Raw genomic sequence first — 14,249 nt, forward strand, 5'->3', positions numbered from 1 at the left:
TTGAGGTCTCTAGGAAGCTGAATTTTATGAACTGAAAAATATGTAATTACTGTTTAAGATCCTTACACATTAAGAAGTCAAAAGTTAGGGGATATGTACTGTAGTTCCAAACTGAACACCAGGCAGCCGCCTCTGACTCATGGATGTCTATGCAGGTAGGTGCATGAATTTAACCTCCAGACGACATTATACATACAGGACCAGAGTGAGCCAGCAGTTTCAGGGATTGCATTTTCTAAAGCAGGCCTCTTGTAAATTACATAGTTTAAACAGGCCATTAGCCATGACTCTGAACTTTGTTAAATCTATTTGAACAGATCCACATTTAACTCGGAACTTTTGGTCTTCACAGTAACTGAAGGAGTAGAAAAATCAGTTCTTTTGTTCTTTTACATTCTAATTGTTCAGGCCTATTACTGACACTGTCACCATATAACAGTGTAAACACATGAAAATTGTATTCTTTTAATCCTTTCCTCACATATTGTTTGTGCTCTCAACTTTCTTCACATATAGTTATTTTCAAGAAGTTTACTTTTCAAATTTGTGTTATGGTAATCAAAAAAGAAATCAGGACTACAAGAAATGTAGAACATTTTCCAGGTGATCCCATCCTTAGCTCAGGGTAGGGATACTTATGATGAGTCTGAGTTCAGCTTGAGGCACAAATAATGGTGATGGATATGTATATACATATATGTGTGTACATATGAGTACATCTTAATATATATGTATACATACACAACCCCCAGCTCCCAGTTGAGTAAGGATCAGGAAGGGTGGAGGTTTTGTTTATGTTTTATAGGATGGTTTCTTTACTTTTTGCTCTTCATTTTATGCTCTAAAACTGGGGGATAGTCTAAGACTATACATAGCATCATTTATTAAATAATGAGTATATATTAGAATGGAAAAGGAAATGGCAACCCATTCCAGTGTTATTGCCTGGAGAATCCCAGGGACGGGGCAGGAATCTGGTGGTCTTCCATCTATGGGGTTGCACAGAGTCGGACACGACTGAAGCGACTTAGTATAACTTACAAATGTCTTGGCACACGTACCAAAGAAGGCACTGTTTGTGGCCAGTGTTTTCCACTCTAATATATACTCATTATTTAATAAATGATAGAAATGGAATGTTTTGTGTGGTGTATTACTTTGAAATTGGGTCTGTGTTAATTTAATTCTTCAAGAGTTACTCTTTAAACCATATTAAAGTTAGAATAATTGATTTACTGTGATTTTTATATATGAGATTAATATACTTTGAATGCTAGGTGGAAAATTTTTTATCAAAAAAGCGTTTATCTTATGAAATGCTTAATATCTATCTGTCTTAAGCCGCAAAAGTATCTAGCATAGATTCTTCAGAACAGAAAAAAACCAAGAAAAACTTGAAGAAGTTTCTTACACGACGCCCCACTTTGCAAGCTGTTCGTGAAAAAGGTTATATTAAAGGTAGGTAGAAGTGATGTTTATAGCAATGAACTTTGGCCAGAATCAGAAATAAGACGTTTTACATTTATAGCTGAGTAATTTCGAAACAGTAAAAATGTTTTCATTCCTTATTCATTATCAGTTCAGTGATTGCAATACATTTGAGTAATTAAAATTGATTTTTAAATGCATGTGAGTTTAAAGCATTGAACAGACGTAAATACCAAATTCAGTTTTTAGAAACCCTGCACCAGAGGAACTACACAGATGTGGTGGGTTGGGTGGCAAACTTTCAGAAGACAATTAAGATTTTTAGTTTTGAGATACACAGATCAGAAGAAATATTGAATAGTCACTAACAGTAGAAAAAAAAGAAGAAAGATAATGAACAATTTTATTCTTGATTGTTTGCCTTCAATTCTCATTTAAGGTAATTACAAAATTAGTATAAAGTGCTTTTTCCTAACTAATTTTTATATTTTTTTCAAGTGTAAGGGTCACAATTCACTAATAAGATCTTTTAATATTCTTTAAAATTACATGGGCTGTGTATACCTTTAATTCTTAAAAGTGTGTTTAATTTCAAAGGTAGAATTTTCTAATACATAACTCAAAAGACATTTGTTCATCAGTAAAAAATATAATAAAAGGTAGCATAATATATATATTATGCCTGTCTTTTGTCAAGATTCTAACAGAGACTATTGTTGGGACATCTGTTTGCAAAGCATGTAAACTAAAATATAGAAATAAGTTTCAGTAAACACTACTATGTGTAAAATGGGTAACTAAAGAGAACCTACTGTATAGCACGGGGAACTCCACCCAGTGCTCTGTAGTGGCCTATAGGGGAAAAGAATCTAAAAAAGAGTCAACATATGTATGTGTAACTGCATCATTTTGCTGTACACCTGAAATTAACACAACCTTGTAAATCAACTACAGTCCAATGAACATGTTTAAAATAAGCAAAGCATTTGCTGGGGAAAAAAAGAAACGTCTATAAAGATGAGATACAGACAAGGTAACTTAAAATAGTGATGAGTTCCACGAAGAATTGAACACAGTGATAAAATAGAGTGACTAGAGTTGGGTTACCTTAGGTAGCATAGTCAGAGGGGTTTTTTTTTCCCCCAGTATTTATTTATTTGGCTGCTCTGGGACTTTGTTGTGGCACACGGGATCTTCAGTTGCAACATGTGAACTCTTAGCTGCAGCATGGAAAGTCTTAGTTGCAGGATGTGGGATCTAGTTCCCCAGCCAGGGATTGAACCTGGGCCCCCTGCGTTGGAAGCATGGAGTCTTAGCCACTGGATCACAAGCAAAGTCCCAAAGAAGGTTCGTCTAAGGAGGTGACATACTAGCTGAGACTAGGAGTGATGAGAAGCTCCATCTGGGGTGGGGAGATTGATCCTGTCCTCTGCACGGGATGAGAAAGTAAGAAGGGAGTCAGGGACTTCCCTGATGGTCCAGTTCTTAGGACTTTGTGCTTTCAATTGCCAAGTGCAGGTTCAGTCCTTGGTCAGGGAACTAAGATCCTGAAAGCCGCGAGGTGTGGCCACCAAAAATGAGCAGAGGAGCCAGGCAGGAGTGAGGGAAGGTGTTCTGGAGCTTCATGAAGAAGGAAAACCATGTGGTGAAATACAGTTGGAAGCAGTCAACAGAGTACAGATCAGAAGGGCATGTGTCGTGGTGAAGTGCACCTTTGCAAGGATGCCTCCTGTTGAGCTCCCAGTGGTTTAGCCACTTTGTGAACTGTTATTTCTTAAAATCTCTTCCAGATCAGGTATTTGGAGCCAATCTTTCTAATCTGTGTCAGAGAGAGAATAGCACAGTGCCAAAATTTGTGAAATTATGCATTGAACATGTCGAGCAATATGGTAAGGAAAAAAAAAATTTTTTTTTAAATGTTAAGCACACCAGCCCACTGTTTTGCCATTCAAACCCCTAGGATTTTTGATTTTGAGTGTTGGAACCAGAAGTTCTTTTTAGTTGTAAATTGTCAAGAAAAGCATGTTTTGCAAAAAAAAGAAAAACTTACTCTTTTGTACTGTTTCAAATTAAGAGCTTTGCAGTCATCTGTTGAATGTTCAGTACTTAGGGTTGATTAAGGATATGGTATTCCTTGAAGCCATTTGGAGTTGATATTTGCTTAAAATGAAAGTGGTGATTGTGAAACTGTGTTTAAGAAATGATTGGACAGTATTGGAGATGGTGTTTACTTACCAAGAGAAAGTTTCTTCTGTTTATAATAAAAATGAGATGACCTTCCAAAACTGCTAAGTCAACTATAAAGTGTCCAAATAGACAAATCCTCTTTATATCATTTCTTGTAAAAGAAGACTTAAATTAATTTCTGTTTTGGTTAATTTTAGCATGTTATTTATTAGTGTTATTTATACTAGCTTTTAAAATAACAGTATCTTGACTGCAGTCACATTAACTTACATCAGTATGTCATTAAAAAATTCTTGTGTAATGAAAATGTTTGCATAAAATGTAATTACTGCTGCTTACGGATCTCTTGTCTGATCTTTATCAGCCCTACAATAGAGCAGCCATGGTCCTTGCCTTTACTGGAAGTTAAATGAATAATAAGCACATTAGATAATGTTAATATGTGCATCATCATTTATTGAATATTTGAACTTTGGGGGATTTCATTGTGTGAGTTTCAAATGATTCTATTCTACATAATAAATAAAAGAAATTAATAGCTATCTCAAATTATCAGTTCTTCTTTTAGAACCATCATTTTAGTTGCTGGCTTGTATTAAGTCTATTGGGCTTCTCTGGTGGCTCAGATGGTAAAGAATCTGCCAGCAATGCAGGAGACCCAGGTTTGATTCCTGGGTCAGGAAGATCCCCTGGAGAAGGGAATGGCTAGCCACTCCAGTATTCTTGCCTGGAGAATTCCATGAACAGAAGAGCCTCGTGGGTTACAATCTATGGGGTTCACAAACAGTAGGACATGACTGAGCGAGTAACACTTTCACTTTATATTAAGTTTATTATAAACACTGACTCTTTAGAGTCCCTTCGGCTGCAAGGAGATCAAACCAGTCTAAAGGAAATCAACCCTAAATATTCGTTGGAAGGACTAATGTTGAAGCTCCAATACTTTGGCCACCTGATGCGAAGAGCTACTTGTTGGAAAAGACCGTAATTGCTGGGAGAGGTTGAGGGCAGTAGTGGGAGAGGTTGAGGGCAGTAGTAGAAGAGGAAGGCAGCAGAAGATGAGGTGGTTAGATAGCATCACCAACTCAATGGACATGAATTTGGGCAAATTCTGGGAGACAGTGAAGGACAGGGAAGGCTGGTGTGTTGCAGTCCATGGGGTCACAGAGTTGGACTCGACTTAGCAACTGAACAACAGCAGTAATTTGACATTTTTTAGAGGGTGCCTTAATGCGTACATTTACACTATCAAATGATATATGAAGAAATGGGTAGGCTGATTTTATCTACCAGCTTTCTTTACTGTTTGATTTATCCTCAAGTGTTTGTTGAAGTTTATCATAAATTGTTAGTATTTCAAGGTTGAGATGATTTCTGTGAGAGGATCCACAGTCTGCATGATAAAGTAGATTTGTTGCTGTTTACCAAACAGTTCAGAGTGAATCTCCACTCCTCTTTCCCTGCCAAGTAGCTATAAAAAGCCATTGAGAGGAAAAGAGAAATTTTATTTTAGGCTAAATGTTAATAAATAAGAATTCTAAGACATGAAAGCATCTGTAGATGAGACCAACAAGAACTTCAGTCTTGAATTATTGTCATTTGTCTCTTAGGACTGGATGTTGATGGGATTTACAGAGTTAGTGGCAACCTAGCAGTGATCCAGAAGCTGAGATTTGCAGTCAATCACGGTGAGGTCATATTCCCTGTTGTTACATACAGAAGAATCACTCATACTGTTAGATTTGGTTTAAAATAATTTCCAAGAATTTCCTATTCCTTCTGTTTTGCAGATGAGAAATTGGACTTGAAGGATAGTAAATGGGAAGATATTCATGTCATCACTGGAGCCCTCAAAATGTTTTTTCGAGAATTACCGGAACCTCTCTTTACATTTAATCATTTTAATGATTTTGTTAATGCAATTAGTAAGTATGTAGTTGCACTCAGTTTCCCCCCAGATGTTGAAAACCCTCTGTACATACAGATCAAGCTACTGCAATTCCTTTTGATCTTACTTGAAACAAGTTTTTTTCAAAGAATCGCTTCACTCAGAATTTTTAAATGTGACCACCAGGTGTCACTGCGTATCACCAAATACCAGGTTCCAAAACACCCTGTCACGGCTTTCAGTTTCATGCAGACTCTCCACTCTTTTTTTTTTTTTTTTTTTCCAGAACAAGAGCCACGACAGCGTGTCTCTGCTGTGAAGGACCTGATCAAACAGTTGCCAAAGCCAAATCAGGACACAATGCAGATTCTGTTCAGACATCTCAAAAGGTAAGAGTTTCACGGCGGCAGAGAAGGAGTAATTGGGGAAAAAGAAGGTCAGAGAAGTGCACAGACATGCTATGTGGTGTGGGACCCCGGGGGCCAGGTGACCAGACCCAGGTTCAGAGCCCAGCTGTGCTGCTCTGCTGTCTTTGTAACATAAGAAAGATAACGTCTCTGAGCCCCAGTTCCTTGTAGGTAACATGGTTTGGTATAAAGAATACATTAAAGTTAATTTTATATGTGAAACTTTTATTAATATATAATGTCTAGCATGTAGTAAGTGTTCAGACATAGTTGCTTAAGTTAATTATTATGGAGATGAGATTGGTTATTAAGAGAGGAATATTCAGTTACCTTAAAGTCGGGGTAATTAGGTCTAAATTACCATATAGTTACTTTAAAACTTCGGATAGGAAGAAGACCAGTTTTCTAAAATAAGTGATCACAGCATGAGATTTTTTTTTTTTTAATAGCAAAAATGAGTAAATTTCAAAGTTTATTCTCTGTGCTCTAATGAGATTTCCCTGTCACTTCAGTGGGGGAATCATTGTTATCTGAATTATAGCAGGTGTTCAATTATACCTGTCACCTAAGTTTATCCAAAAGAAAATTTTCCATATTATTCAGAGTGAATTCTGTTTGGTTAAATAGTTTATATGTACCTTAGGGAAACGAGCATTATTTCTCTTTGCTGAATGCAAACTGTTTATAACACTGAAGAATTTCCCCAATTTTTAAATTTTCTCTTTTAACAATTTTATTTTCCTCTTAGAGTTATAGAAAATGGAGAAAAAAACCGAATGACCTATCAGAGCATAGCGATTGTTTTTGGTCCCACTCTGCTCAAGCCAGAGAAGGAGACTGGTAACATAGCGGTCCATACTGTCTACCAGAATCAGATCGTAGAATTAATTCTTCTCGAGATAAATTCCATCTTTGGACGCTGACACTTACTGAAGACAACCTGTGGAATAGAAGCTGGATTTCATCAGATTCCAGATCCTTGTACCTGACGTATCTTATGTTTGGACCAAGCAGTGACTCTTTGATTTTGCACTTTTCTGAGGGATCAGAAGGGAACGGAAGAGTCCAGATGTGTGTTAGGCCCTCATATTTGCTGCTTTGTTGCAAGTTGATAAACCTGTGTGTACCTTTGAATTAATTTTATCCTAAATGTTTGCATTTCACACTCTGAATTTCAGTTAAAAAAAAAAAATCAAAACTTGCGATTCTAACCAGTCATATACACTGGATAATTTGGTAAGAATACATTTTTTTCTCCTTAAACTGGAAAACGTAGAATTTCTTCTCATGATTTGATAGGTTCATTACTTGATAGAACAAGCTTACAATCAGTTATTTTGAAAACGCTCCTGGGCATTTAAAACAAAGTGAAGTACGTCTGTTTCGAAACCTGTGTATTTCTTTCCAGGGTTTCTGCATGCAGTGGCAGTCTGAGTGCTAGGACTCATTACAACCCAGACAGCATCCCTTGATGAAGGCTGGCTGTCTTCACTGTGTAACACAGCAGCACACTAATAGTACTTAAAACACTGTGATATACTAGAGTTGAATTTAGCATAAGCCAGTTCAGGGTATTTTTGGGGCTGTCTATACTACACTGACTTGTAGCTAACAATCCTAATTCTCTCTAGTGCCATATTGAGTGCTTGGTATGACCCTGTGGAGAAGCCAACTTTCTTTGATGTAAGTTCAGGCTGAAGACTGTCCTTTAGCTCATGTATATAATTGTGTTGTATAGTCTCAGAGTGCATTCTAACCCCTTGTTTCTAATCACGATACTGATCATTCTTCTCTGTGAATATTAGGTTTCCTCCAGAAACAGGCCGTTATTTGAGGAAGTTAACTGTGTGCACTTTTAGATTTTAATTACATTTACAGCAAATCACTGTAATGCAAATGGTACTGGAAAAATGCTGAATAGACTTGCTAAATGGTAAATGCACTACAAGAGGAACCTTTTAGATTATTTAATATGTACAGAATACATTAGAAAAAAATTTATTACAGAATTCTAACTCTGCAGTATGAATAGTGGAAACCCATATGTAAATTAGATAGAGGTCAGATCGAAAATGACATTGCTAAATCTGAGAATTTCTTTTTACATTACTAATGTAGATCGGTTTGTATAATAAAACAGGGTTTGGAAGGTTTTGTTACAGAGAGCATGGTCTGCTGAAGATTTTTTTAAAATGTATTTTTCTAGATTAACTGCTGTAAATGAAATGTCTAATCCGAATAAAGAAAACTATAAGAGGTTTAGAGATTTTTTCCATTGGAAATGTGCATTTTGGTTTTTAATTTTGTTTTGCTTTTGCATTTACTGGCACACTTTTTATAATACCTCATTTTAAAAAAAATCCAGTGAATCCGGTATTTCCTGTGGCAAATACGTCTCCCTCATTTCACGCCTTTCCTGCTCCCCACCACACTAGTGCCCTCTCCACCCGCCCCGCCCCTGCCCTCTGTTTCTTCATCAGTATTTGAAAGTGAATGATTTGTAACCAAGACTCTTTTTCTTAGGATCACATTTACAATTTACAGATTCGTTTTCTTGGGAACAAATATTTTTTGTATGACCTGTCTAAAACCCCTCGCCTGAGTTTTGTGGTAAAAGTATTGTTTGTGGTTGTGATCTTATTAAATTGATAACAAACTAAGCTATTTGACAGCAGTGGGAAAGCAGATTGTCTTGGGCAGGGAGAAAAATCCCCCAGATAAGAATGTTTATATTTGCCTAAAGATGTCCATAACCGTATACAGTATGCCCTAGGCCTGGCCTGTGTAGTGATTGTATGCCAGGAAAACAATTAGATGCAAATCAGTGATGTTCTTTCTCTTGGTAGTTACAGCATATCAAAGAATAAAATTGTCCTGTGTTTCTTGTTTCAAAGTACACGTGTGTATGTGAAGTCTTAAATGTTTTAATAGTCCATGGCTAATCAGCTTATTGTAATATTGTATGTACAATGAGATCAATGTCTTGTGTTTTCATCCTCTGTGAATTAAAAATTCTCACTTGTTTTGTCATAACAAAACCAGTAATTTTTCCTGTCTTGATAGCTTGATTTTTAGTAGAAAATATATTAAAAGCTGAAATAAATTGTCAGTGAAATTTCATTTACTAATAGACTTTCCTTCAGAGTGTCATTTAAAAAAAAAAGTTGGAAATGGAAAGAAAAAAGTATATTCAAGTATGTTCTATTTCAATACAAGAAAATACGATTTATTTTTTTATTTTATTTTTTAAACTTTATTTTATTTTTAAACTTTACATAATTGTATTAGTTTTGCCAAATACTGCCGTAAGAAATTTTGCCTTTTACTTTAGAAAAAGTTAGTTAAGAAAAAAAGCATTGTTACCTTTTAGGTAGAGGCAAACCTATAGATTTTTTTTCTCTTATGTGAAAAGCACAAATGGAATAATTCAGCCAAACTTTGGGCATAGACAGTTGTGTTATGTATGCATACACACATGTATGTGTATGTGTGTCGTTCAGTTGCTAAGTCCTGTCCAGCGTTTTGGCACCCAGTGGACTGCATCACGCCAGGCTCCTCTGTTCATGGGATTTCCCGGCAAGAATACTGGAGTGGGTTGCCATTTTCTTCTCCTGGGATCTTCCTGACCCAGGGATCAAACCTGTGTGTCGTGCATTGGGGGGTGGATTCTTTGCCATTGAGCCACCAGGGAAGCCCGAATGCGTCACTGCTTACATACAAATGAAAACTCATCGATAATAATAATGGTAGATACCTGGAGACCTTTGTACTGTTTTAATTTTATCCCAAGGTTCTTTGTAAACCTGTAATATTAAATATTAAGATAGCAATGAGAGGAAAAAAAGATTATTCCATAATTGTGCCCCGAGATTTTTTTCTCAGTTCATGGGAGAGGCTTCTGATTAAATGTTTACACATGCCGTTTTTCACGACACTGATTTCTCCAACATCTTTAAGCATTTAGAAGAAATACATAGAGGAACCTACAACATGTCTCTTTAGTGAAAAAGAAATAAGAGTAGTCAGATGGGTATCATCCTCTCATTGGTCTTATAAAAGTCAACTACTCCAATATTGCATCCATATAGAGTTGAAAATGGGTAGAAAACAGGATTTTATTAAGTTTCCTGGTCTCTCAACTCTAGCCGTCTGCACTAACGATCCTCTTTTATAGAAAGCATGCCTAGTTTGCGACCGAGGTGTTTTAATTAGTGAGTTCAGCGTGTTTGTTACAGTCCCTGAGTGGAGCATTGTTTCTGTTTCTGTTTTTAAACGGTATTCCAGTATAACTAATACAATCATGTTACCTGCAACTTCAGTTTGAAACCGAAAAGAAGAAGGCAAAGGGGCTGCAAAACAAGATCAGCAGCCTTACAATGATGGTGATTAGAATCTGTTGAAAATTCACAAGCCCAGAGCCCAGGCACTGCAAAGTCAGCCCTAGGCCTTGGCAGAGAACGGGACGTCCAGAATGCTAATAAGACCTTCTGTAGCTACGGAAGGCAGGGAGTTCTCCTGAAGAATCTCAATTAGGCTTCTCAACTGAAATTTTGTGGACCAGGGGTGGCTGTAAGTGTATTCAGCTGGATTGAGCTTTTACAGATTAGCCTTGTGTGACTGTGGCACTTAAATGAACTCTTTCATTTCCTTCATTGCTTCCCTTCTGCAGGAAAAAAAAAACAAAATGCAAAAAGCACTTTCATGATACTCATAAACAGAGCACGTCGAGAACAAGGTAACTGTTTAATGCACCACCACAATATGAATCCAGAAAAGTTTGGTTTCTTAATTTTTCTCGTCAACCCGCCCTTCCCTTCATTTTACTTCCTCTCCCAGTGTTTTCAGAAGAATAGCCCTTGGTAAAGATTTTAACTGGGAGCCAGATCTTCTAGGTAGTTTTTTCTTGTTTTGTTTGCTTGCTTGTTTTTGCTTTTAATATTTAAAAAAATTTATTAATTTGGCTCTGCGGGGGTCTTAGTTGCTGGATGCGGGAACTTTTAATTGAGGCATATGGAATCTTAGTTCCCTAGCCAGGGATCAAATCCATGCTCCATGCAGTGAAAGTATGGATCTCAACCTCTGGACCAGGGAATTCCCTAGGTAGTTCTAATTGTTGTGGCTCACAGTGGAAGTAGCAGTGAAACCTGCAAGTTGTTGTGAACCCTGTGATGTTGATGAAATCTGTACTGACATCAGAATGAGATGTGACGCTGTGGAAACTATCAACAAGGCCTGTGCGTAAGTAGAAGTTAGAACAGCTGTCAGGTCAGGGTCATGACTAGTGGGGACTCAGCCTGGTACTCAGGGCCTCCTGGACATTGAGAGATTGTTTATATATTTGGTCAAGAGAAATGGGTATCTTAACACTTAAGTAAAACTGAGTCTCATCGATGGATCAAGCAGGACAGACCTACTGGGACCTCACATTCACAGTCTTAGGTTATGGAGGCCCAGAATGTGTGTGCAATCCTACAGCCGGAGGGCTGGGCAGTCACTCAGAAGGATGAGCCTAAGGGAAGAAGCATCTTTATTAGTTACGTTATTTCTATTTAAACTTTGTGATGCATTTAAGTAAAGCATATTCTGGCATGTTCACATATTGTTTGATGATGAAACAGCTTGTCTACCTGTTGGGGGCATCTGTTTTCAAGCTAAGTTCATTTTTATTTATGAGACATATTGAAACTTCTTTTTTATGTGTTATGTGCATTCTGGTGACAATGCACGCGGCCTGTCTCAGCAGTTGCTGTTTGCCTTGGACTGTCAGATGATTGGCTGCTCACACAGTCCGTATTGGGGCTTCCTGAGGCTCTTGTGTCCATGGCATCCAGATTTCCTGGAGCGGGTAGACTTGAAGAGGAATCAAGGGCCTCTGTGGAAGCCAGCACAACTGTGTGGTCCCCCCTCTATAGAGGGGGGGTACCAATATTTTTAGTTCTATGAGTTTCCCTGAATTCAACACTTATGTTGGAAACCAGATCAGATGTGTCATTCCTGACACCTGGCTGCACCTTATGACACCCTCTGATTATGGCTCTGCCTCCTGACCTGTTATGTTAGCCAAATTGATTCTGAGCATGGCCAGTACCAACAGCTGAACCTTCTTACCCGTCTAACCACTCTTGGAAGCAGCTGGAGCATATTCAGTTGGCATCAGTAGTTCCACAAAGCCAGCGTCAGATGATATGAAATCATTTTTTCAGATAACAGGCAGCTCTGAAACATCTCCCACTGCATAGGAGGTTGGGAAGACACTTTAATATAAACAGTCTTCTAAGATCCCATTTATTCATTTAACAAATTCATTGACTTTGTTTAATAAATATGAATATGTTTTGTTAACACGGAGCTTTAACCGTTGGGGATATGATGGTGAATGAAACAAGAGTCCCTGCTTTTGTGTTTATGTTTTTGATATTGGTATTACGACAACTGGTGTATGTTTAGTTCTGACGTAAAACCCTTACTGAGTAGGTGAACTGAGATGGTCAGCCTCAGTAGTTTTATTATAAATTATGAATACGCCTTCCGGTCAGCTGCTAGTGTTTTGGTTGGGCTAGCTTGCTGAGATTGAGCTGAGATTTATTGCTTTGTGATCGGGTAGCTTGAGTTGAGAATGACATATATAATTTGAGTACTTGAGTTGAAGTTAGGCAAGTTTGTCAGATAAATACAGGAAATATTGATGGCTTTGATGAAGCATCGTTTCAGTGGATGAGGCCTGGGTTTAAACAGCAGATGGATCATCATGGTGGGAAGCAGTAAAATGTGGAGTGGAACATTAGCTGACGTTTCAGGAAAATCGTGGATTTAACAACGTTAGCAGTCACATAAGTAATCCACATCATACCTCCTGTGTGAAGACACATAGAAAGGATTCTGGGAAGATGCTGGTTACAGCATAGTTTTTCAGTTCTCACATTAAAACAACAACATAATGACAGCAAAACTAGGTAACATACCCTCAAAACCCCAAAAGACAAGCGACTGGATAAAGCTCCACCCGCTCCAAGATTTGCAAGGATACGATGTCTGTGAGAGGAGCAGGAAAGACCATAGGGTAGCATCTGACAGACCCGAGAACCGCAGTGTAACCACCAGGACTGGAGGGGCTGAGTCACTCTCCGCTAGGAATTCTCAAAACTAACCTGTCAGAGGTCCCTTCCAGGGCAAGGCCTCTCACTGAAGAAGGGTTGCTGGGGGTGGAATCAAGATTGGGCAGGATAGGGACAGTGGATCAAGAAGATTGTCTAGGTCAGGGTGGGCAGGAGAGACGGAGCCAAGAAGTCCCAGGAATCAAACTGCCATGTTTTTTTTTTTTTCTTTAGTGAATAACTTTATTACCTAGGGTCAAAGGTGAGATACTGGCTCAGCACTTTCCAGAACATGGGTTGGTGGACGGGGTCTGCAGCTTTTTCCTCTTTGACTCAGCCTCTGTGAGCTTGACTGTGGAGGAGGGAGACAGGACCAGCCTGAGCTCAGCAGCTGCTGGTGTTGAATTGCAGGTAACATTGGGCTGTATGTTGGTTGGTGTAGATTACTGAATTCAGATAGTTTGCTGAGCTTTTTGCTCCTCACCCAGCTGCTGGTTGAAGGAGCCTAGCCCCCCTCCAAAATTCAGCACACAGCCCCCTCCCCTGCTCTTCCCTAATGTTTAACACAATTCAGAAACAACACCAGAATGAATCTGATAAGGTAATGAACCTTTCTTGAATCCCTAGTCCAAAAGTTCAGAAAGATTACTTTGACCTTAAAATGAGCAAAATAATAGCATCAAAGCCAAATCTCATATGAAATTGTGAGGAAAAAAGTATAGTAGCATCCCTATGCAAATGGAAGCATTCCAGAAACACATGCCCATAAAGAAAACTAATCTTTTATTTCAAAATGAACTCAAGGTTTTTAAGGAATAGTATAAGACATGAAAGTAAACATCAAATCAGAATTACAGAAACTAACATGACAGAACTCAGGACAGAATTTAAAATGTTTCAGAACTGTAAATAGAAACATAAGTGCAGATAAATAAAACATAATGCCTTAAAAGATGTGAAAAATTTTTTTAAAGTGACAATGGAGATAGATAAAAAGGTCAAATACAGAATCAATAGGAGTTCATACGGAAACCAAGGGCAAGTAAAAGACATTAAAAATATTTCAGGAGTACTTACCTTAAGTTATAAAAGAGCATACCAAATAACATATTAATATAGCTAACATAAAACTAATATCAGTATAACTAATAATCTAAGATAACCATCAATAAGACATTCTAATGGAATTACTGGACTGTAAGGAAAAGCAAACCTTTGGGACATCTATTTGAAATGACGCGTGAC

General features: G+C 37.8%; 1 protein-coding gene across 15 annotated transcripts in view; it reads left to right on the forward strand.

Moving 5' to 3' along the window:
• Positions 1-9,030, forward strand: part of ARHGAP12 (Rho GTPase activating protein 12) — a 118,154-nt gene extending 109,124 nt beyond the window's left edge. For 14 of the 15 annotated variants that reach the window (XM_059892723.1, XM_025000780.2, XM_059892727.1 and 11 more), the window contains 6 exons: positions 1,342-1,458; positions 3,219-3,317; positions 5,226-5,303; positions 5,406-5,540; positions 5,790-5,892; positions 6,659-9,030. In XM_059892723.1, the coding sequence (XP_059748706.1) occupies positions 1,342-1,458; positions 3,219-3,317; positions 5,226-5,303; positions 5,406-5,540; positions 5,790-5,892; positions 6,659-6,833 (707 nt within the window). In that variant the 3' untranslated portion in view covers positions 6,834-9,030. 15 annotated transcript variants of the gene reach the window in all.
• The last annotated feature ends 5,219 nt before the right edge of the window (positions 9,031-14,249 follow it).

This window comes from Bos taurus, chromosome 13 (genome assembly GCF_002263795.3).
Source record: "Bos taurus isolate L1 Dominette 01449 registration number 42190680 breed Hereford chromosome 13, ARS-UCD2.0, whole genome shotgun sequence".
NCBI lineage: Eukaryota > Metazoa > Chordata > Mammalia > Artiodactyla > Bovidae > Bos > Bos taurus.